The 24808-nt window shown below is 41.4% G+C and overlaps 2 protein-coding genes across 2 annotated transcripts; both read left to right on the top strand.

Moving 5' to 3' along the window:
• The first annotated feature begins 1141 nt into the window (after positions 1-1141).
• Positions 1142-10591, top strand: LOC116488055 (pantetheinase-like). The gene is made up of 7 exons (XM_032185354.1): positions 1142-1354; positions 1459-1589; positions 3092-3284; positions 5780-6071; positions 7232-7605; positions 10068-10238; positions 10493-10591. The coding sequence occupies exons 1-7, from the start codon at positions 1142-1144 to the stop codon at positions 10589-10591; spliced, it is 1473 nt and encodes a 490-aa protein (XP_032041245.1).
• A 4074-nt stretch (positions 10592-14665) lies between these two features.
• On the top strand, positions 14666-20272 carry LOC116487964 (pantetheinase-like). Its single transcript, XM_032185221.1, has 7 exons — positions 14666-14878; positions 14982-15112; positions 16188-16380; positions 17023-17314; positions 18304-18674; positions 18846-19016; positions 20108-20272. Exons 1-7 carry the CDS (start codon positions 14666-14668, stop codon positions 20225-20227), a joined length of 1491 nt encoding a protein of 496 aa, XP_032041112.1. The 3' UTR covers positions 20228-20272.
• The last annotated feature ends 4536 nt before the right edge of the window (positions 20273-24808 follow it).

Below are 24808 nucleotides of genomic sequence, written 5' to 3'. Positions count from 1 at the left end.
GCACAACAACCCCAATCAGCAATACAGGCTGGAAGATGAGTGATTAGAAAGCTGCCTGGCAGAGAAGGACCTGGGAGTATTGGTGGATTGGCTGAGTATGAGCCAGCAGTGTGCTCACGTGGCCAAGAAGGCCAACATAATCCTGGCTTGTATAAGAAACAGTGTGGCCAGCAGGACTAGGGAAGTGATTGTCCCCCTGTACTTGACTCTGGTGACGCTGGACCTCGAGTACTGTGTTCGGTTTTGGGCACGTCACTACAAGACGGACATTGAGGTGCTTGAGCGAGTCCAGAGAAGGACAACGAAGCTGGTGAGGGGTCTGGAGAACAAGTTTTACAAGGAATGGCTGAAGAAGCTGGGCTTGTTTAGGCTGGAGAAGAGGAAGCTCAGGGGCGACCTTATCACACTCTACAGATACCTTAAAGGAGGCTGTAGCGAGGTGGGGGTTGGCCAATTCTCCCATGTGCCTGGTGACAGGATGAGGGGGAATGGGCTAAAGTTGTGCCACGGGAGGTTTAGGTTGGATGTTAGGAAGAACTTCTTTACTGAAAGGGTTGTTAGGCATTGGAAAGGGCTGCCCGGGGAAGTGGTTCAGTCACCATCCCTGCAGGTCTTTAAAAGACATTTAGATGTAGAGCTTAGTGATATGGTTTAGAGGAGGACTTGCTAGTGTTAGGTCAGAGGTTGGACTAGGTGATCTTGGAGGTCTCTTCCAACCTAGATGATCCTATGCCTCTGTATCCACCTTTACGTGAGTGTCAGAGTTGAGCAAAAGTGTGTTACAATCAATGACAGAAAAAGTACAACAGCAAAAATTGGACTGTTCTTTCAAGTCGTGTTTAATAATATACTTTCATATTGGCATTATTACTCTTTGCATTAGCCACAGTTCAGTGACTGCCTGTGTGCTCTGCCAACTCTTCAGTCTGAGTTGCGACATCCTCACTTTCTGATGTTGTGATGTCCTACTTTTCTGTATGTAACCAGAGACATTTGATTATAAGGTAATGCTTTAACTGGCCAGCACTTCCTCCCTCCCTTATTTAAGTTAAACTTTGACCCTTCTTTCTTTTCTGTGTATACTTTCTTTTCACCATTTGTCTGTGACTCAGAGCATTCAAGCAATTGCCAGGCAGCAGCCATGGTCCCTCCCCGGCCTGTGGTGCACGCTGCGGTGTTTGCCCTGGCAGCCCTGCAGGCCCTGGCCTCAGACACCTTCATTGCGGCTGTGTACGAGCACGCTGTCATCCTGCCACGTGCCGCTCAAGAGACAGTTTCTCCTGAAGATGCTTTGGCCCTGATGAACAAGAACATGGACATCTTGGAAGGAGCCATCAAGGAAGCAGCCCAGCAGGTACGAGATGTATCCCGAGTGGTGTTAATCGTGTGTTCTCCTCCCACTGCCCCCACCCCCGGGATGTACTGATGGAGACTTCTTAACGGAGCCTCTTCTGCCAGGGCGCGCACATCATTGTGACTCCTGAGGATGGCATTTATGGCTGGGTTTTCACAAGAGAAGCCATCTACCCATACCTGGAGGACATTCCCAATCCAGAGGTGAACTGGATTCCCTGCACTGATCCCACAAGGTGATTCCTTCTGCAGCTGTTTGTCTGATTTTAAGCTGGTGTCCCATGGAGTTGTGAGCTGTTCCTAATAAATGCCTAGGAACTGCTAATGCTTTTGACATCAGGCAAGTTTCAGTTATAGTTGCATATCATATGAAGGTAAATCACAACCTAAGATTGACAAGGGAAACCTGTTAAAAATATTTTTAATTCAAAAAGAATTAGAGTTTAAAGACACTTTAAAGAGGTATTAAAAATATATCGAATTGGAGATTGGAGTTGCTAAATGTAGACAAAACCTTTTTTTTTTTTCCATTTGGAAAAGCTTTGATTCCAGAATATGCTGCTGCTTGTTGCATTTTCATTTTTTCCACGTTGTTTTGAATGGAAATAATTGGAAATTTTTAATGCTAGTTTTTGATTTGTTTTGTTGGTTTGTTTATAAATGCTGCATTCATATAAAAGCACACATACTGTTCTTGTGAAGAACTGAAAACTGGTTTCTGAAAAGCTAGTAACAGCGGTGATGAGGTCACTAGTCAAAGTCAAAATCTGCAAGTGATACAAACACAGAAAGTTTTAATCTTATTTTTCATGATTACAGTAAGGTAAAGTCCTAATTGCTAGACTCTCTTTGCTCTAGAACATGATATGTCACTCAAGTGTCATGTTCTAGCAGGACTGTGGTAACATGAAGTTGCACACTGGACTTTAGGCTTATACAGTATGCAGTAAGTGCTCAGTCACAGAACTAAAAACATGGTCTGGCTTTTGCAATGCAGCTTTCTTCACCTGCTCAAAGATGAAATGCTAAGACCCTGGTGTGACATCTGTAATAAGATTCCTCAATGGTCCCAAGAGGAAGACTCACAATGGAGAATGTGTGCTGGGAGAAGTGCAGGATGAGCAGCTTTTTACTGAGACATAAGTTAACTAAAATATAAGGATTCTTTCTCAATAAGTGAGGTGTGGGGGGTAGCAACATGTCTAAGCATGTCTTTATTCCAGTTCCTCAGTTAGGTTTTGTGAAGGTGATGTCTGTATCTTTCCACTGTCCTAAATCAGGTTTTTCATCAGCAGCCTTGTGCATAATGCCTGCCATCACATTCTGGCATGCCCTATTCCTTAGTGCTCCCTACATAACTGGCATAACAGTCCTTCTGCATGTTCCATCTCATGTATGACCTTTCACAAAACAACGGTGATGAGCGTGCCCTCCCCCAGCCCCAGGATTATCTACTCTCTGCAGACCCCATTCTGGGTGCCCAGTGCACTGGCAGGCAATCCAGCGATAGCATTTCCCTCTAGACACCAATGGGAAGGCTTCAAGGCTTCAGGACCTGCCCCAGGGCACAGAAAGCAATCCACAGGAGTACTGCAGCCACCCTATGTATGCCTGCCCTGATGTGACTGCAGAATCAGGGATGCTGTCAGCATGCCTTCAGTGATCCAGTGATGGGCACCATGGTCAGTACATCTTTTCTTATTTTATGTTATTTTTCTCCTGGTCTAAAACACATTAGATTTGCTCCAACACCAGTGCTGGAACGACTCAGCTGCATGGCCAGGAATAACTCCATCTATGTGGTTGCAAACATCGGGGACAAGAAGTCGTGCAATTCCAGTGATCCCAGCTGCCCCAGTGACGGTCGCTACCAGTACAACACCAATGTTGTCTTTGACTCAGAAGGGAAACTGGTAGCTCGTTACCACAAGGTAAGCAGTGGTCATGGAAGCCATTTTTTTCACATCTTCCAAAATGTCTCCATTAGGCAAGTCAATTTAATGCCAGTAATTGCTCTATGGCAAATACCTCCCTCGTATAGGTTTTTGCTATAATTTAAAATAATCTCTGTTCCTGTAAAGTATTGACACTAAATTTGTATTTGTAAGTTTCTAAAAGCAGACTAGAATGAAAACAGTTTGACTGATTGCTTGGGTCCAATGTTAGTTGGTTGACTGCCTCAGTTTAACTTCCTTTTACTGGAAATCCTGCTGCTTGAGCAACCCTAGTTTTATGTGCCAGCTTTTTACCAGAACACCCCTTCACGTTCCAGCATTTTAAAATGTTCACCTGCATCTCATTTTACATGAACAGTCTGATTTAAGGAAAACAGGCCCTTTCCTATCAATGTTTTTCTTACAATGTTTCAGCACAGCTTCTGGACAGCTTTTGCATAACAGGATTTGTGGAAATTGCTGGGAGCAAAAAGTTATGAGAGCACTGAAACATTTACAACAAATGAAAGTATCTTTTTTTCTTTTCTTTTTTCTTTTTTCTTTTTTTTTCCTTTTTAGTTTTATGTACCTCTTGGTGGTTTTATCCTGCTTGGCAGCCAAACTCCACCACAGTCCTTTTCGTTGCCCAGTATTGGGCTTGGAGGCTTGAGATAGAAATAGATTTGATCAGAGCGCTGTAGAGGGAGCTTACAGTTATCGTACTTAGTTAACAGTTGCTAGTCACAATGTTGTCTGGGTTGTTCTCATTATTTCTCTATGTGATCCTGTTTTATATGATCCATGACACGTTCTCCCTTTTACTGTATATCAAGCTGGAGAATTTGTTAAAGGCTGTGTTTGGTTTTGTCAGCTCACTGTGCGGTAAAGCACTGGCCTTGAGCCTAATCTGGAGAGAAAATACAATGGAAAAGGCTCAAGGGTTGAGATAAAGACAGGGAGATCGCCCAACAATTATTGTCGTGGGCAAAACAGACTCATCGCAGGAAGATTAATATAATGTATTGCCTATCACTACAGGCCTAGAACACTGAGAAATTAAAAGCAAAATAAAACCACCTTCTATGCCCCCAAACAACCCCTTCTATGCCCTCCCTTCTGAGCGGTGCAGGGGAATGGGGAATGGGGTCTGTGGTTAGTCCCTGATGCTTCATCTCTGCTGCTCCCTCATGGTCCCTCCCTGCCCCTGCTCCCTGTGGGGTCCCTCCCATGGATGCCGTCCTTCCCCAACTGAGCCTGCGGGGGCTGCCCACAGGCAGAAGCTCTTCAAGCACTGCTCCACCAGGGGCCTCTCCACAGGCCACAGGGGAACTTCCTGCACCTCCTGCCCTCCTTCTGCACCGACCTTGGGGTCTGCAGGGCTGGTTCTCCCACACTTTCTCACTCCCTCTCCTAGCTGCAGTTTTACAGCATTTTTTCTCTTTCTTCAGTCTTCTCTCTCAGAGGCTCAACCAGCATTGCTCCCTGGCTCGGCTCTGGCCAGCAGCAGGTCCCTTTGGAGCTGGCTGGAGCTGGCTCTGACCTGACACGGGGCAGCTGCTGGGCTCTGCTCACAGAGGCCACCCCTGCAGCCCCCCCCTGCTACCAAGCACTCACCATGTAAACCCAAGGCAACCTACTTGTAAGGGTCATCAAAGTTGTTTGGGGTTCATATACCAGATATATCACACTGACGTGGCTAGACTGAAGTCAGTTGTTTATTTAATGCACTTTGGACCTAGTATTCTACCTAGTTCTCCATGGGTGATGCCAAGATACTTGCTTGCTCACAAACTGGATGAGCCTAATGCTGGTCCCCCATGTGCCAACCAGGCATGGCCCAAGTGCCAAGTTCAGTAACGCTGAACCCACTTTCTGGCTCGGTTATGTACGTTTATTGCCTAGGCTGCCTGTATATTAAAGGACTCTTTTGGTTAAGGAGAACCCAAAGGAAGAATGGAAATGTTACAAAGCAGGGAGCATCACAGACTTGGATTCTTCTGTCAGCTGTGACAATTTACCTCCTCTTCATCACCACCACCTTTGTTTTCTTCTGTTTTGTGGTCACCTTTTGCTGTCTCATGCTTCCTTCCAGTACTGTTGTGTTGGTACATTCTGTCCATGCATCTTCACATCAAAATTACCAACCCACCAGATGCTCTATGCTCCTCTTCCATTATCATTTCTCTTCTATGTGCCTTTTGGCTCACCGGGTTTTTAAAATTAGGTGGGGAGATGGGAAAGCTAATTTTTAAAGGAGCTGCAGGTAGCTGACACAATAGACCAACAGATAGCCAGATGTTTTTTTTAGCTAGGTGCCAGGACAATACGTGTCTTCCCATGTCAACTTTTTGGTCACTACAGTGATCATACATATGATGGCTTCCATCACAGAATAAAAACCTGAAGTCATTCAGAACAGTTTTGCAGAATGACTCCAGGATATGGCAGTAGGTACCTTTAACTATTTTCTGGTTTTATTCCTTCCCCTATAGTATAATCTCTTTATGTCAGAAGAACAGTTTAATTACCCTAAAGAGCCAGAAGCTGTCACCTTTGAGACACCCTTTGGGAAGTTTGGCATTTTCACTTGCTTCGACATCCTTTTCTGGGAGCCTGCTGTGGTGCTGGTGAGCAAGCTCCAGGTGGACACGGTGCTCTTCCCAACGGCCTGGATGAATGTCCTGCCCTTTCTGACTGCTGTGGAGTTTCACTCTGCCTGGGCAATGGGCATGAGAGTCAATTTCCTAGCTTCCAATACTCACAACACCATCATGTCCATGACAGGTAATTAATTTTAACTCTGTCTGAAAAATCATTATAACCAGGAATCTTTTTCCCCTATTTTGCAAGGTCATTTTGCAGAGGACTATAATGTGTTTATCTGGAAGGTAAAGAGTTTAGCCAACAGATTTTAAACCTGGCAAACCCTGTCCCTACTGGTGCCATATATGGCATAGCAAAATTTCTGGTGTTATCTTTTCTCCTCCCTAGTTTCTTAGGAGTTTCCTTTTTTTCTTTTAATGCCTCCAAACAAGTAGTAAGTTACTGCTGCTTCTACATGAGTAGAAACTTCTGAAACTTAAGCTCTTTTCCTTTAGACCTCCAAATCTGTTCTTAAATGCAGAACTGTGTTGTACAGCCAATGCACGGCTCCGTTTATTCTGGACAAATGAAATACTCATTTGTAGCTGTATTAAATACAGTTGTGGAAAAGTGTTGAAATCATTTTTTCAGACCTATTGCAGTAACACTGCTAAGAAGTGTGCATTTTCTTTTAAAAGTTTGACACTGATTTTCTAGAGTTTAGCTTATGGGATAATATATTTCAGCTAGACTGTGCCCTGAGATCACAATATTGGATTGGGGCTTCTCATTTGAAATGCTTAATAGGTTACTGCTTGTTGTCCATTTTGTGTAGCTGAAGGGCAGAGCTCTTTGACAGTAATAGGCATGGCAGATTTTCTTTGATTTTCATCCATCACTTGGCACTGGCCAGGTGTGAATTACCCAAGTGTGGAGTCTTCAGATGGTATAAACTGAGCTAGACAGCTATTATCTCTTGCTGTGCCCATCAGGATGGGCTTGCGATGCTTGTCTGTGTGGTGTTTTGGATGGTCTCAATCAGTAGTTAGTCCTCTTACATCAAATTGCCAAGAAAGAAAGAATTTTCAGTCAACTCTGTTGTTACTGGGGAGGTCATGAATACGATCATAAGATAATACCATCTGCCTTTAGGCTATACTGAGCAGACCTCATGTAGAGAAATAAATGCTACTCTTTGCCAAAGCATGATCTCTATCTACTGAGTTAATAATAGTTGTCTTCGGTGAGAATAAAATTTCTACAATATTTATAAAAGACTGGATAAGCTAGCAATAATGACAATTAAAAGGACAATGTGAAGTGTTTGAACTATTTTGGACTGAAAATTGCATTCTCCTCAGGGAGCGGCATTTATGCACCAGATGGAGCCAGAGCTTATTACTACAATATGAAAACTGAGGATGGCCGTCTTCTCATTGCTGAACTAGATTCACACCCTCGCCTTTCTCCTGCCTCCCCTCCTGCTGTCAGCTGGAGTTCATATGCTTCAAGTGTAGAAAAATGCATACCAGATGAACATGACTTCAGTGGATTGATCTTCTATGACCAGTTCACTTTCACTGAGCTCACTAAGCCTGAGGGGAGTATCACCGTTTGCCAGAAAGACCTCCACTGTCACCTGAGCTACAAGATGGCAGAGAAACGAGAAGATGAAGTTTATGTGCTTGGTGCTTTTGATGGGCTTCATGTTGTTGAAGGACAATACTATCTGCAGGTAAAGATTCTTTGGGGGGTGGGGGGATGGTGGTTAGGAATTTTAGAAATTTTAGAAATTTTAGGAAGTTTCTTTACAGGGAGAAATCTTCAGCTCCTTGGGGCAGGAGGGGATAAGGACAATAATTTATTTCTTGTATGCTATGGTCCTGGTGTCCTATTAGTTAGCAACAGGAAGTAGTTGCTAAAATGTCCAAATATCCAAATGTGCCTTTAAATCCAAGAAACGCAGTGCAGAGGTCTCTCATCTCTCAACCTCTTTTATGTTCCCAGAGGCCACACGCTATTTTTTAGACATACAGTATTGGCTAAACAGGGAGTTACGCTTTAGTCTTCTGTTGTAAGTATCTGCAGTAAGTGTTATGAATCTCTCCTTTAATCTTTATCAACTGGTTGCTGTTAAAAAAATCACTTGATTATCTATATTTATGAAATGCTCTGATAATTTGGATTCATGAAGAAGTTAATATTTTGTCATTTTTTTCAAATTATAGCTATGAATTTTACTGAAATGGCATATAACTTTTACTTGGAATATCCACTCTTCCTCTTTTTTAATCAAGTATGTGGGAAGACACTGAGTTGCATCCTAGATAATAGTTTGTTTAAAGCTGTATTTTTTGCCTTCATAATTAAGTTATTGTGCCAGCAGATTAATTTATTTTTTTTTAGTTACTTTTCTCTGCCAGCAGGGCCTTTGCATACCAGCTGGCATAGACTCCAGGATATGTAGAGAGGTTTTAGCCAATGAACAGCTCAACTAATGCATCTAAGAAGATAGCTTGAATAAAATCAGTTCTTGGTGAGCTCACTTGGAAAATCTATTTCAGTGATTGTGAAAGCTGCCAGATGGTCTCTACCAGTACTGAGTATGATAGAGCAGATAGGAATTTCTACTTTTTTGTTGTTGTTTTAATATTTTTTTTAATTTCTTCAGAACACACTGAGAGAATTAGATTTTTTGTCTGCATATTTGCATTTCAATAGGAAAGCATATTTGCTGATGAATAATACTTTGGTTGTTTGCAGCTATGCTTCTTCTGGCTCCCAACACCTGGCATGAGTAGACAAAACAGTTCCATCATCTGGCAGCAAAGCCAGCCAGTGTTACTTGAATCTTCACAGAAGTGCTAGCCCTATTTCATATTTCATCATAGTGTCTCTAAACATTTATCAGCTTTAAGATGGAGAATGCTTATGGTTAAACCATAAGGACAAAAGGAAAACGTTACCATTCCTACTTTCCTTTATGTGCTACAGCTGCTAATACAAAATTGTAACAGAGGATGCTGACTTCATTACATGGTCATCTATTACAGAGTCATGGAATGGTTGAGGTGGGAAGGGACCTCTGCTCAAGCAGAAGCACCTAGAGCCAGGTTGCCCAGGACCCTATCATAGAAGCATAGAATATCCCAAGTTGTGAGGGACCCACAAAAATAATAGAGTTCAACTCCTGGCACCCAACACAACCACTCAAAAATCAGATCGGATGTCTAAGAGTGTTGTCCAAACGCTTCTTGAACTCCAGCAGGCTCAGTGCCTGCACAGTACCTTCACCTGCACAGTATAGAAGTGCTTCCTGATGTTCCAGCAGAACCTCCTGTGTTCTAGCTTATGCCCATGGCTTCTTGTCCTGGCACTGGGCACCACTGAGAAGAGCCTGTCCTCATTCTCTTTGCACCTTCCCATCAGATATTTGTAGACATTGGTAAGATTCCTCCTGAGCCTCCTCTTCTCCAGGCTGAACGGTTCTAACTCTCTCAGTCTTTCCTCACATGAGAGGTGCTCCAGTTCTTTGATCATTTTGGTAACCCTACATTGGACTCTTTCTAGTATGTCCAAGTGTCTCCTGTATAGGGGGTAAGGGAGGGGGCAGACAGAACTGGACACGGTATTGCAGGTGATTCAGTGTGATACTGCAGTATTCACCAGAAGTTGGATGGAGAATAATGAAATTCAGATTTCCCACAATAGACTAGACAATCTAATGAACTGTTATTAGCAACACGTACGCATACCAGTAAGAGGACTTGTGTGTACGGTAATCCAGTGCACACATGAGGAGGACTTGGTTTCATTTTCCTAAAATTTCCATTCACAAATTCATCTTAATAAGACTTGTGAGAAAGGAATCTTCAAATAAGAACTGGCAACTAGAAGAATTAGTGGAAATGCCACTGGCCTGCAGGAATCAAATAAAGAACTCTGGTAGTGCTTACATCAGAAACAAAGGTTATTTCTAACTATTATGGCAGTACAGGTGTGTAATACCCTCAGTCAGGTCAAGGGTGAAAAAGTAAGCTACAACTGAAGTTTATGAAAGAGATTTTGATTTAAGATTATAAAAGAAATTAAGGGACTGACACCTACTCCAACACGCACAAGGTTTAATGGCACAAGGCTTTTATATCAGAATATTTCTGTCTTGCTTAATATGTTGTCTTTTTTACTTCCCCACAGATATGCACACTGCTCAAGTGTAAGAGCACAGACCTGAGCACATGTGGGCAGCCAGTGGAGGCTGCGCAGACCAAGTTTGACATGTTCTCCCTCAGCGGCACGTTTGGCACTAACTACGTCTTTCCAGAGGTCTTGTACAGCGACGTGCAGCTGGCCCCTGGGGAATTTGAGGTAATGGGGCACTCCGGAACTGGTTCATGTTAGACTTTCTGTGGACTAGTAGTGGAATAACTACATCAAAACAGCCAAAAAGAACTTTTTCTTAGTGAATAATCAGACATATTTTATACTTTTCAATGAAGTCACTGGTTGCCATGATATGGTCTGATGTACCTTCTTCTTGTTTTCTTACATCCTTCTGAGCACTTCGTTTGTTCATAGTAGTATTTCTCTAATTATGTCTTTCTCTTATTTTTTCCAATCAGGTATTGAATGATGGGCGTTTGATAAGTAAGACAAAACCAACAAAACCAGTTGTCACTGTGACACTTTTTGGTCGGTGGTATGAAAAGGATCATCTATAACAAGACCCACAACTGACAGCCTTCCCGTGATGTTACCATAACTGAAGCTGTACACTAATAGTCTCACGTCCAAATGAGATACTCTACAACAATAATCAGGATTGTTTCATTCTTCACATTGAACAAACTTCTCAATGTGATTTGTTTAGGAAAAAATCGGCAACATTCTTTTATTGCTACCATTTATTGAGAAGTAACTATTTCTATATTATAAGAATATTAATCTTTTATTAGTACAAAATAGCAGTTGTGTTTCTCTCACTGTTTTCTGGAATTTTTATTTTTCTAGCCCTCAAATTCTGTATTTTGGGACAGAAGATAAATTCTTACTAAAATTGCATTGCATATTTTATAATTGCAGATTGCTGAGATCAGTAAATAAAACACTGAAAGATGCAGTTTGTGACAGCTCCATGCAACAAAGCTCAGTAATGTTTTGTCTCTGATATGCAGCTCCTAATGCTAATTACTTTACAAGTCTATTCTTTTATCACAGTTACACAATTCTTTCTTCTGTTTGTGTTGTTTTGTGTTTGTTGTCTTTATGCCAAAGGTTAACATTGTGTGGCATGTAGCAGCACAGAACAGTGCATCATGGAGGCTAAGCTAGAACTCCAATCAAAGAGCCCACCCTGAGCCAAAATCTGTTGTCTGTTCTTGTACAGAACTGAAGATGAATCATCATTTTTCAGAAATCTCTGTTAAACCAAAACTTTAAACTGAAAACCCAAAATATTCCACTTGCCGGTTCTGAACAAGTTTGTCAAGACCTTCTGGCTGTACTGGATACAGTGCTGGAACTGTGTGTAGCCAGAAAAGAGGTCACTGAGTGACAGTGTATGTAGCAGCTTCTTCCTCCTATCTTTTCTATTTCTTCCTTGTCATGTAACACCAACATATGTGAAACAAGCCTTACCCTTTGCTTCTTGATCATAATGATGGGTGGTGCTGCCCTGCAAGTTCATTAACTGTTGGGATTAGGGGGTTTAGATTTCTACTAGATACTAGCAACTCCTGGTGAGAAAGCACTATTCATGTTTTTGCTTCCTCATCTTCCCCTGTGACCAGGGGAAGCATATCCTCTTCCTTTAGCATATTGGTGTATAGAGATATGCATCTCTTTCTGTGGACTTTTAAAAGGGGTCAGACACCCCTATAAGTCCCAATTCCACTTCCTTTTTCCCCACACAGGCACCATATCTGGTCCCAGCACAGCACTCTCAAGGTCTTCAGTTCCTCGTACTTTGGTTACAAAGTTGATAAGAAGGTAGAAATGCAAATCCTATCTGGACTCCAGCACTAGTTATCACTGCTGGGCACCATATGACCTTTCTGCTTTCAAAGACAAATAAATAGTTGTGACACAACACAATATCATGAACTTGTTCATCAAAATCCCAAATCTTCCTAACCCTATACCGTGCTCTGACTCATGGAAGCTCAACATCAGTGCTGCTAGAGCCATGCTCTCTCAAAACCTTCTTCGCTGTTTCAGTCAGTGGTTGCCTGCCCCCAGACAGATCTCAATTTAGCAAGGGTTATTCACTCTGATCCTCTTCCCAGGTATACAGACTCAGTGCAGACACTCCTTGTCCCCAAGGAACCTGGCGGGTCATGATGCAACTTGCCTGAGGAAAGGATCTGAGTTTAAAGGACGCTATGGTATGCAAGGAGGTTTCATCTTGCAGTGTAGAAAGGATGTAGTGGGAGCATGTGGTGAGGCTGGGAGGCAGCTCCTTCAGGACTGGTACAAGTCTTTTGGCTAAGGAAATGGATGTGCACGTAGTATATGGTCCCAACCCTGAACCTGGCAAGTACTTTGAATTTAGGATTTGGTTCAAAGACCACTGCTGTCTGACTAGGTAGATTTACGTGTTTGAATGTTGAATGTTTTCTCATAGAAGGCTGGCATAAGCCATTATTGCACTAAATTCTTTTTGCCGCAAAGATTGCATAATATTCATAATCATGAAATGTTTTGTTGTATGAAGTGAGGCAGGCATACAAAGTATAATCCTTTTCAAATCTACCCATTCATCCACATACCAACTCACTGTGCATAAAGATAAGTCTGTGCGTAACCACTGATAACAATAGACTGTTCTTCCAGGCCAGTACAGGAAAAAAAAAAAAAAAACCAAAAAAAAAAACCAAAAAAAAACATTTCTTTATCTGACAGCTGAATCAGGAACAAAGAAGGTAAGAAACCTTAGCAAATGTGATTTTTTCTGCATGTGCAGCTTCAGATTCAAGATTTTCAATGGGGTGATCTGTAGATGTAACTAAAGCAGGGTGCAATGGGCAAAATTTAGGAATTATGGCTCCCAAGGACAATGCTGCTCTAACAGACATCTTTAAGGACTAGAGATCCGCCGAGCTCAGTTATGGAGCGGTGTGCTAACAGGTTTGCCCAGACAAGCAGCCTGCTGGCATCCCTGCTGTGATGTGGAGCGGCCTCCAGAGGCCCCACAGCCCTGAGCCAGGGGTGGCACAGGCGGTGCCCAAGCACCCACCTCTTGCAGCCCTGCCTGCACCCCACACCCTGCACTTTGGCCAGGAATGTGTCTGTTCCGGTCTTTGCTGTGATTTCCTAAACTCCTCTGGCTTGTTTTCCCACTGTGACCTGGGCTTGCTTTCACCTTATTAGAGTAATGCCGGGCCTGAACACTCGGTGAATCTGGCCGGCAATGCGTTTCTTCAGCTGCAGCACAGTGGCGACTTCTCTGTCGGTGGTGTAACCATGGGGCAGGATTGCTCAATGCCTGTGGCTCTCCGACCTTTGATGTTTGAGTCTTTAGGGACACAGTGATTGCATCGCATGGTGTCAACTTTCTGGCACTCTGGAGAATTCCCAGGTTTCTGCAAGAAATTATTAAAGTCCCCTGATTTTGCTCACCCTGGTCCTCCTCCTGGGTGACTTCCAGATTTCAGGTATGGGGCTTTTGAGGGCTCATGCCTCTGCTGTCCGGTTTTGGTGCTGTCTGCTCTTGAGGCCTGGGCCCTGGACAGCTACATTGCAGCCGTCTATGAGCACAGCATGCTCTTGCCTGCTTCTCCTGAGAAGGCCTTGATGCTGATGGATAGAAATAAGATTTCTGGATGGAGCTGCAAAGTGAAGAGGAAGATTTTGTCAGGATGAAGAGTACATTTGTTGATGTCTTACTGAAAAGTCAAGATGATTAGCCAGGTTATGTTCCTTCATCCTCACAGGCACGATGCAGCTTCTAACAGTGGACTGTTAATGAAGCACCTGGAGCTATTGTAGTAAAGTGCTATTTCCAAAATATGCAAAAAAATACTCTTTGTGAGGAATAAAAATTGCTTGCTATAAGCAATTTCTAATTAATTACTGTGAAAAAAATTGCTTTTAATAAAATAGCAAAAAAGGTTTGTTGTTTAATTAATCTTCACAAAACTAGTTAGTACTTCAGCTCTAGACAGAAAGATCAGAACAGTTCAAGGGTTAGTGTATACTACAGTGTGTACCTGGGAGGGAGGATGCTCTAAAGTACTCTAGCTATGATAAGTTATTAGCCACAAGAGCATAGCATGGCAAGACCACATAGCTTATAACTGTATGTGATATCAGGTGCAGCCATGCTCCACTGCATGCAAGTGGTCTGCCCTCAGCCCTGGCTGCATTTTTAACTGATAGAAGCCAAAGAGAGCGAGTTTGTGTGGAACAGTGTGCCCTCACCATGAGAGCCTGGGCTAGCGCAGAGATCAGTGTGGAAGCCTGGAGAAAGATGCGAATGGAGCTTGTAAGCGATCCTTCTGTGAAGACTCTTGTAGACCTGTGTTGCTCCTAGCACGTTCTCTTAGCCATTTGTTCACCTTTTGTTTATGACATTTTAAATTGGAAATGATCCAATTTATGCAACTGTTTCTTTCTCTTCTTACCATAAATGAATGTTCTTGAATGTTGACATGCACTGTACTTCCCCAGATTACTCAATAGAAGATTACTTCCAAAACAAACCTGTTACAAACTTTACTCCTCCTCTTCCCATCTACTTTATATTCCTCATGACTCTTCCAGACTCAGAGCATTCAAGCAATTGCCAGGCAGCAGCCATGGTCCCTCCCTGGCCTGTGGTGCATGCTGCGGTGTTTGCCCTGGCAGCCCTGCAGGCCCTGGCCTCAGACACCTTCATTGCGGCTGTGTACGAGCACGCTGTCATCCTGCCACGTGCCACTCAAGAGACAGTTTCTCCTGAAGATGCTTTGGCCCTGATGAACAAGAACATGGACATCTTCGAAGGAGCCATCAAGGAAGCAGCCCAGCAGGTATGAGACGTATCCCGAGTGGTGTTAATCGTGTGTTCTCCTGCTGACACCCCTCCGTGGGGGGGTACTGATGGAGACTTCTTAACGGAGCCTCTTCTGCCAGGGCGCGCACATCATTGTGACTCCTGAGGATGGCATTTATGGCTGGGTTTTCACAAGAGAAGCCATCTACCCGTACCTGGAGGACATTCCCGATCCAGAGGTGAACTGGATTCCCTGCACTGATCCCACAAGGTGATTCCTTCTGCAGCTGTTTGTCTGGTTTTAAACTGGTGTCCCATGGAGTTGTGAGCTGTTCCTAAAAAATGCCTAAGAACTGATGAATTTTTTAATCTCTTAAAAATCCCAAATGCTGTATAAATTAAATGCTTCAAAAAGAACTCTTAATTAAATGTAATTGAAATATGCAAGATAAAAAGCATTGAGACAGCTTCACTTTTGAAAATTAGAAGAGGAGGAAAATGAGGAAATTTTAGGCAACATCATTATTTTGAAATCATGCAAAAGCTTACCACTTCTGACTACTCGAGAAAGTTTTCTGTAACTATAAACCAGTTAATTATCACGGCAAAAGCATGGATTAAACAATGTGATTCAGATCTCAGCTCATGTGGCTGGGATGATTTCTTAATCAAATGGCACAAAATATTTCTCTAGATTTGAATGAAATGCCTTTCAGGAATCCAACTACTTACACAGTCTGCTATGGCATACCAGGCTTCTCTGAATGTGTGTCAGCAGGGGACACCAAGGGGATAAGGGTTGCCTCTCAACTAAGATTTAGTATTCTTCTGTTCTGGGGCTTTATGTAGCAAGATTTCAAGGGTCTGTAAATGTTGTGACCACTCTTTACCAATGGTTTATAGGCAGCTGCCTTAAACAGAGTGAAGAGTTTTTAAAAAGGTCTTTTGAAACTGAGACTCAGATTTTCCTGATAATTAATTTTTAAGTTATTTTAAGTTTATACCTATATATTGGTTTATTCTCTCCCTTGTTTTCTGAAGCTGTCCGTAGCTTTGTTTGTATGTTAGCTGGGAATTATATGCACACAGAAAACAACAACTTAGTTTCTTTAAGGGTACAGGAAAGAAGAGCACAGGGAACCCCTTTTTTAAAGCTAAAAGACACCAGGAATTTAAAATGATGCTATGAACAGAGAGGAGAAAAAGAACAGAAGCGATCTTTCCCTTTTACGCCACCTGGGGATATGCAGTTAGTGGAATAGTAAGTTTGAATACATTCCTTATTCAAACTTAAACTTGTAATTTTGTTGTTGATGTTTTTGTTTATTTCATATAAAACACCTTAGATTTGCTCCAGCACCAGTGCTGGAACGACTCAGCTGCATGGCCAGGAATAACTCCATCTATGTGGTTGCAAACATCGGGGACAAGAAGTCGTGCAATTCCAGTGATCCCAGCTGCCCCAGTGACGGTCGCTACCAGTACAACACCAATGTTGTCTTTGACTCAGAAGGGAAACTGGTGGCTCGTTACCACAAGGTAAAGAGGCACTTCTGCATCACTCTGTAATTGATCATCAGTATACATTTCATCTCTTTGGCACCGATTTCAGCAGATTTATACAATAACGTTAGGTAATTGTAGAGTGACAGCCAATCCAATGCAAGGCTCTTGTGGCCAGAGGGAAGAGCAGGCAAACACTTGATCCATCGGGCACTGTTCCCAGGAGCACCGCAGCTGCAGAAGGCATGCTGGCTATCAAATGCCTCAAGACTACATTAATGAGAGCAAACTGGAATGAAACATTGGCACAGTTGGCCATGCTCAGTAAATCTTAGCTGGTTCTCAGCACGGTTTTAGCCAAACCAGGCAGCACTTTCTCAGGTGATGCCTTGACAGCATTTAGCAGTTAGCATTTGCTCAGCACTGCTGCCAGTAGACATTAGGGACACATCCACCTCCTGCTCAACAAACCTCTGGGTGAGGGTTTTACTTCCTTTGACTCCCAGTCACCACTGAGCCTCCTCTGGACATCTCCAGTGGCTGTCGAGGAAGCTTTGAGATTTCCTTTACCCAAAGAAATCTCAACCCACAGTTTTGCTTTAATCTCAGATAAAAAAGTGGCAGCTAATAATATTGCCTTATTTATAGTTTCTGATATGCCATTTTCTTTGCCTGCAGTACAACCTATTTAGACAAGAAACACAGTTTAATTACCCTAAAGAGCCAGAACTTGTCACCTTCAAGACACCCTTTGGAAAGTTTGGCATTTTCACTTGCTTCGACATCCTTTTCCGGGAGCCTGCTGTGGTGCTGGTGAGTGAGCTCCAGGTGGACACGGTGCTCTTCCCAACAGCCTGGATGAATGTCCTGCCCTTTCTGACTGCTGTGGAGTTTCATTCTGCATGGGCAATGGGCATGAGAGTCAATTTATTGTCAGCAAATACTCACAACATCAGAATGTCTATGACAGGTGAGTTGCCCTGGGGAAAAGGGGAATAGTCTTCATAGTACAGGATTCAGAAGCAGGCAACATTGTTTTAAAATAGCTCTGGAAAACTGTATTTCAAGAAGATTAAAAATATTCTTGATGCTGTATTGAATGCAGTAAACCACTACTGGCAAGAAAATGATGAAAGTTCAGGGAGAGGTAAAATTAGAATGACATTAAATTTTGGTATTTCAAAAGCAAGGTTTTCTTTCAGAAATGGCACAAATATTCAGTTAAATGTTCACCATCTTGTGTAGAGGCAGCATTTTTTTGTTTTTTAAATTTCAATCAACAGTTAAATGGATAAAAATGTTTTAAACAGAACTTAATAACCCCCCCACAAAAAAAAAAAAAAAGAAAAAAAAAGAAAAAAAAAAAAGGAATTCTCCTTTGTATTGAATAAAGCATTTTCAGATTTTTGTTGCTGATGAAGAATTCGAGATGATATATTTTGGTTCGATATGAATAGATGTCTACTGCCTTTTCTTTTTTCTGTTAACTGAGAAAACATTGTTCTAGCTGCATATGTAGCTACTCCCCAAAGCAGAAGTAAAAGCCACAAAGGAACATTTTTGTCTGCCGTTAAAATACTGCGTTGAATTTGGGCACTGCTCTAGGTTTCCTTTTATGAAATGTAATTATGCCCACAGTTTCCTTCTTGGCATATATATCACTTCCAGAGCTCTAATTTCTGTCATAATTTATGTAAGTCATTAAAAATATATATGGCCTTGTGTGAAATTGCCTCTGAAGGCTCAGATTCAAGATGCAATGAAGCAAAAAATCTTTGGATTTTAGATTTACATTTTTTTAAATTATGATGTGTATTTTAGTGTCTCCACACTTTAAAATTCTTCCGCAGTTTTCATTAACAAGTTGTCTGAAGACAGCCTCGTGTTTACAGGTGACAGAGCCCATGGTGCCACCCGCCGGGAGGTGGTAACAGGGGGTGCCGTGCGTGTCCTTTGCAGGGAGCGGGCTGTTCACGCCGGGCGGAGCGGCCGCCTACTACTACAACAGTAAGACAGAAGAGGGACGTCTCCTGGTAGCCAAGCTGAGTGCACGACCCCGTCTTTCTCCCACCTACCCTCCTGCAGTCAACTGGAGCTCATATGCTACAAGTGTCAAAAACTTTACAGAAGATAGCACTTTTCTGGGAGCTGTCCGGCGTGATATATTCACTTTCAGTGAACTCAAGCACGAAGATGGAAATTATACAGTTTGCCAGAAGGACCTCTGTTGTCATTTGACCTACAGGATGTCAAACAAGAGCAACGATGAAATTTATGTACTTGGTGCATTTGATGGGCTTCATGGTTCTGTCATAAAATACCACTGGCAGGTAATTGGTTCAGAAGGGTTGAGAATGGGTTGTATATGCCAAAATTAATGAATCATTCCAAAACACTTGCTCATTCCTGCATCATAAGAACTTTTTTTTTCTTCTATCAAGTCCAGCTCTAGATTACTGAAATCCTACTGCATGTTACTTTTCTGTATCCTCTCACCACAGATATGCACACTGCTCAAGTGTAAGAGCACAGACCTGAGCACTTGTGGGCAGCCGGTGGAGACTGCGCAGACCAAGTTTGACATGTTCTCCCTCAGTGGCACGTTTGGCACTAACTACGTCTTTCCAGAGGTCTTGTACAGCGACGTGCAGCTGGCCCCTGGGGAATTTGAGGTAATGGGACACTCCAAAACTGTTTGACACAAGGTTTTCAAGGCTGTGGTACTGGACGGGAAACTGCTATGGCAGCTAAGTCAGAACCATTCCGGTTCTGCAGAAGAGGACAGTTAAATGCATGTACTGAGTTCATCCTCATCGAGAAGAACATATAGATGCTAAGGCTGATAATCTCTTCAGTGTTTTCTTTAGCAAGTATGCATTCCCACTTCACAGCCCAAAGCTATAAATAGCAGCTTTCAATTAGTAATGAGTATTATGCATAAGGGTAGAGATCCAATGCAGTTAAAAATACGGAAAGGTATTTTTAAGTAATTTGTCAGGTTTAATACTTTTTTTATATGAAATTTCATATATTTGTCAAAATATGTTTCCATTCATAAACTTCAGATTACATTTATGTAAAAGACTAGATGAAATCTTGATTGATTTGTAAGAGTTGTTTAATAGCTTGCAAGAGACAATGAAGGCAGTGGAAAAAGCTCATAGAGCTTTAGAGGAAACAAGTTTATCTTATCGTATACATGCGTACTACTGTCATAGAGGCTCTAAAAAAGTTACAGGTACCCATAGGTTGTGTACAATGATTTCAGACAGATCTGTAAAAAGTAGCTAAGAAAAGCAACATATGTCCAGTAGACCACAATTCTTTTTACTTCCATCTGGAAATTGTTTAGGGGTCTACAAATAAAAAAAAAAAAGATTTAATATTACTGTCCTAGATATAACCTACATCACCATGTACAAGTAACTAATGAAAACATAACAAACCAGCTATTGCCACTCTTGTATTCTTTAGAGATAGAGAAAATGATCTTTCTTACAAAGATGGAGCTGGAAGGACTTTAAAGACTTTCAGGTCCACTGAAATGTGGGAAGGCAGAGGCAGAGCTGAGCATGATACTTCAATTTTCTGAGCTCTGTTTCAGTGCCTGAAGTGCAAGAACATTTCCATGCATGAAACAGAGAATTTTCTTTAAAAAGTTCTGTATATAATTATTTGACCACTAAGGCCTATCCCTTTTGTACCATGCAATACTGCTACTCTGTTAGTGGGTAATAGAATCACTCTTTCTCTTTTCATTTAGGTGCTACCTGATGGACGTCTGGAAAGTAAGAATAGCACATCAAAACCACTCTTAACAGCAACACTTTTTGGAAGACGTTACGAAAAGGACCTGAAGCATCCCCTGCGAAACTCCCCATAATGTAACTCCTTAACTGTTACACAATTAGCATAGGCAGAATGAGAATTTCCCACGGTGACCATGAGCTCCTCATGATTTGTGGCAGTTATCCTGTATCATTCCTGTTCTGCAGTCTTACACTTCTGTTTAGCAGTTGTAGCAGTTGGGTTTATTTAGGAGAAAGAGATGTGAACACTCTGTTGTGTACCTATATCAGTGGTACATCATTTAAATAGTGCTTGAGCCAATGCAATTATTATTTATGCTCAGTCAGATGAAGTCTCTGATTAGATTTTTTTTTTATTTTCAAAAATATAATGTAGGTTGCCAGGATAACACTAGTCAGACACTGATACTAAAATGTGTGACGTGAAGTTTGCCAATTTAATGCTGAACAAATCTTCCCCAGAGAAGCCTTGTTGTCCCTTCCTGTTTTTCAGACTGCATGAACACTGCATGAAAAAGTGTCCATGTTCCTCAGCCTTACACACCATTCAGCAGGGCCTTCCTAATGCTCAATGGGCCTTGATGGCATTCAGACCAAGGTACTTAACTATGAAGAAAAAAACAGCTTTGTAATGGTTTTAGGTGCAATCTCAGAGAGAGAAAGTGGTTCTCCATGACCCACACAGACACCAAGTCTGCTCCGTAAAGGACCTTCAGTTCTGCAATCTCTCTGAGCTTGCATGGCACACATGGCAATCATGGCATACACATGCTGGGTCCAAGCATTTCAGATCATACTTAAACATAGTATACTAGAACGTTCCACTGGGTATTTGGAAAATTTCTTCAAAACTCTGGAAATGAATGAAATATGTAATGTTTTAGTACCCAAGACACATTTGACCATGTAGTATGAGAAATGTGCATTATTTGGGACTTCTAGATGTTATTATATCTACGTCCCATTACTTGGGTCATGTGAAACTTGGCAGCCCTGGGTCTGGTTTATATATACCATGTTCTGCAGCGAATAGGCCTCATTTCACCATGTATGCCTTGGAGTGCTCCCTGCCTTAATACTTATCCCATAGACTTTTGCATCTACTGCCCTTCATATCACTGGCATACAGCATGCACTATGCTTAGCATTGAGCTGCCCTAACTGTGGCACAATAGAAAAACTCTATGGCTTCCCACCACAAGCACACCAACATACGTTATCCAGAATTTGTTGTAATCCTCTTATTTTTGTTTTCCTTGTGGTGCTGATTCTCAGCGTCCAACTTTGGAGATTCCTCCTAGGATTTGTTTCATCCTGGAAATAAAATAGCTGAGTTTATATTCAGGGGAGGGATTGTGCTACTTGGGAGCAGTTATTCAAACTTGCAAGCCCTCAGGGTTGTGCTTCCTTGTGGCTTGTCCAGCATCTCACCCTTTTCTCACCTGGCCTAAGGTTGTAACCCAGGACAGTCCTTCATCAAACAGGTTTTGGTCAAGCGAGCAGTTGACTCCTCAACAGCAGTACTGTTGGGTGTGTAATGGGTACAGAGTTCATAATATCCAGATGTAGAAGACCATGCTGATGGGTGGGAGCTGATCCCTGCTCCCCAAGCCAGTCTGGTACACTCCAGGAACTTTTATGGTTTGTAACCAGCAGCAATTTCTGAAGGACAAACAAGAATAAGCATGTTGGTTATGAAGACCTGCAGTGTCAACCTGTTGACCATGTAGGTCCATTGGTTTGCACTGGGTGTGATCAGCCACATACGTAGAGTGAGAAGTGTCTCTGCAGCTGAGGAGCCAGGAGCTTTGCCTTGGGGGTGGTCCCTAAGGTGGTGCTTTCCCATCCACTCTCCGAGTGCTGCTCACTCATCCATGTGCCCCTAAAGAGGTAAAAGAGTAACTAAAGCCTCACAAATGCTCTGAGAAAGGCAAGTGCTACCCTGACATTGAAACTCTGGTACTGAAAATGACCTTAAAATTTTAAAAAGGCTGCTTCCTGCAGCCCTCTTACCACACAGGTGCTGCAAGAGCTGCAAACTCCAGGGACCTCCTTCTTATGCACCCTGCCACTCACCTCCATCTCTTACTCAGCTGCACCTTCAGCACTTCAGGCAAAATATGCTTTTATTAACCTGCCTAGATTTACTAGCATGGTAGAAAAAAAAAAAAAAAAGAGAGAGAGAGGGGGAAAAAAAAGAGGAACTTCTACTGTAGCTGCATGTGAACATAATTTGACTTCTGTTTTTGTTGTAGTCAAATCACCTGAATAAAATATTATTTCACTGGTTGGCATCAATACTTTTACATGTTAATCCAAAAAAAAAAAAAAAAGAGTTATTTTGGGACGTTTTAGATGTTCCATGCTTCACAGATCATCAGTGTCACTCGCAAAACAGCATTTTTCAAGATGCTCATACTCTAAATCCCGAGTATTTCATGCATTCCAAATTGACATGAAATTTATAATAATCTTTCTGAATCTGGAGAAGAATGCAACAAATCCCGTTCACCTACAAGAGTTTGCGCTGAATTCTAAGAAATTTAACCAGCTGCTAGGTAGAAATTAGAAAAGAGAGAATTTAGTTGATCTTTTGTGAAATAAATAAATAAACATACAAACAAATAAATAGCCTCTCTTATGTTTTCCTTAGGGGAAAGTATTTGAGTTTCTGAAAGATCAAGAGTGTTTGCTGACTCTGGGGTAAACATGCCAAAGAAGAATCAAATTAATTTTTAATGTAATTCATGTCTGTGACTCCACCCCAAAAGCTACTCCAGATGGTATCCTCATGAACTCCATCCTTCTTGGAACTGGAAAAGCTTTCTCTTCTCTTGTCAATACGCTTCCTTGGTGGTGGCCAAAGCAAACAAGACACACCTTTACACAGTGTCTCTGATCATACAGAGAGAAAAACAAGTCCTTAAGAGGTTTTACTGATGCAAGACTTCAGATGAAGGTAGAAAAATACTGCATTAAAACTAATGTAATCCAAATCTTATGGCTGACTTAAGTAAGACTGGTAACACCTTTGGGAAAATTTAAGCTCTGTGTAAAATCTAATATATTATATTGTCCACATTGAATTAAGGCAAGCAGATCTTGAGCAACAGTAGAGTGACAGAATCAAAATAATCTGTTATTTTTAAGAGAACAGGACACTACAGCCTTGTTCTTGTACACATATTTTAATCATTATAACCTCAAGTTATCCATTAAATAGCATGGACCAGTGAGGCACAATCAGAGATTGTACAACTATTAGCCACAATAATACAATACTAAACATTTATGAACAACTCATGTTATCATATGTGAATTACCGACAGTAATCATTCCTAAGTACACAGATTCAGTGCAGATTTAGTTGATGACAGACAGAAAGGCCATGACCTGTGTTTGAGATGAAGAATTCATACATTTCTAATTAACCAAGAACCAAACTGTAGCCCCCACCTCATCCAGATATTGTTTGCCGGGTCACTGTCCACCATCAAAGCAGGAAAACTGAAAAGAGCAATGACTTGCAAAGGTTAATAAAGGTAATTATTATAAGGCTTACCACAGCTAATATAGGAACACTTCTCAGTGGCTTATTGAAGTCTGTAATATGTCATGGAGACCATAGAGAAGTAATTACAGCACACCTTCTAAAAATAAACCTCTCAAAAACTGATGCTGTAGACAAACAGCACTTCCTACAGAAGCCACAGATATCCATAACAGTCTTACCTAGTGTCTACCTGTGTATCAGCTAGAAAAAATAGAGATGATAGGTCTTGTGAAGCAGAAGCTTAGCTTATTGACAGCAATATCTTAATTTATCTGTCAGTTTAGAAAAAAATTGATAATTAACAAAGGCACTTGGAGCCTCCATCTGTGAAAGTATTAAAATATTTACAACAACCATGCAATATTTTAAGTGTGTAAGTCATACTTACACACTTATCTGAACTGTCTGTTCAGATATTCTCATGGCATTAGTGAATTTGTACTAGAAATATGTACAATATAAAAAACACACTGTATCAATTACATGATTATAACTCATCATCATTTACTGCTTTTAACATTAATGTGTATTTTGATGACCTCCTAGCCTTGTAGCATTGATGGTGTAAGGATGCAGGAGTAAAAAGAAGTGTAGGAAGGAGTTAATATTTTTTAATGGCAGAACAAGACCAACTAAAATTGGAATAATCTGATACTGTGCATAGTGAAGGTTACTACATATTCTATTAATTGAAAAGGAATCTATGAAATAGAATTGACAATAAAATATTTGTCTGTAAATGTAATTCTTAACTAAAACAAAGCAGGAAATAAGGAAATAAGGAAAGATATTTCATCATATAGACCATAGTAGCTTTCAAATACCACTGAAATTTATATTTTATAATTTATAATTTAATTTTTATAATTTATTTTTTAATTTATAAAAATCTTTCTGAAGTTGGAGAAGAATGCAACAAATCCTATTCACCTGGAAGAGTTTATGTTGAATTCTAAGAAAGTTAACCAGCTATGCACTTATCTTCCAACCTGCTAGGTAGAAATTAGAAAATAGATTTCAGTAATGAAAAATACTACACACAGGTGTAACTTCTTTTCATTAAAGTTGTGTTGACTTATTGAGGAATTATAAGCATTAGTGA

This window comes from Aythya fuligula, chromosome 3 (genome assembly GCF_009819795.1).
Source record: "Aythya fuligula isolate bAytFul2 chromosome 3, bAytFul2.pri, whole genome shotgun sequence".
In the NCBI taxonomy this organism is placed as follows: Eukaryota; Metazoa; Chordata; class Aves; order Anseriformes; family Anatidae; genus Aythya; species Aythya fuligula.
This window is presented reverse-complemented; position numbering and strand designations above follow the sequence as displayed.

Excerpts from the sequence above, each read along its gene's own strand:
- LOC116488055 (XM_032185354.1), top strand. The coding sequence starts at position 1,142 with ATGGTCCCTCCCCGGCCTGTGGTGCACGCTGCGGTGTTTGCCCTGGCA. Across the intron at positions 1,355-1,458 it reads TCAAGGAAGCAGCCCAGCAG|GGCGCGCACATCATTGTGAC; the intron begins GTACGAGATGTA and ends CTCTTCTGCCAG. Across the intron at positions 7,606-10,067 it reads AAGGACAATACTATCTGCAG|ATATGCACACTGCTCAAGTG; the intron begins GTAAAGATTCTT and ends ACTTCCCCACAG.
- LOC116487964 (XM_032185221.1), top strand. The coding sequence starts at position 14,666 with ATGGTCCCTCCCTGGCCTGTGGTGCATGCTGCGGTGTTTGCCCTGGCA. Across the intron at positions 15,113-16,187 it reads CCCTGCACTGATCCCACAAG|ATTTGCTCCAGCACCAGTGC; the intron begins GTGATTCCTTCT and ends AAAACACCTTAG. Across the intron at positions 17,315-18,303 it reads CATCAGAATGTCTATGACAG|GGAGCGGGCTGTTCACGCCG; the intron begins GTGAGTTGCCCT and ends TGTCCTTTGCAG.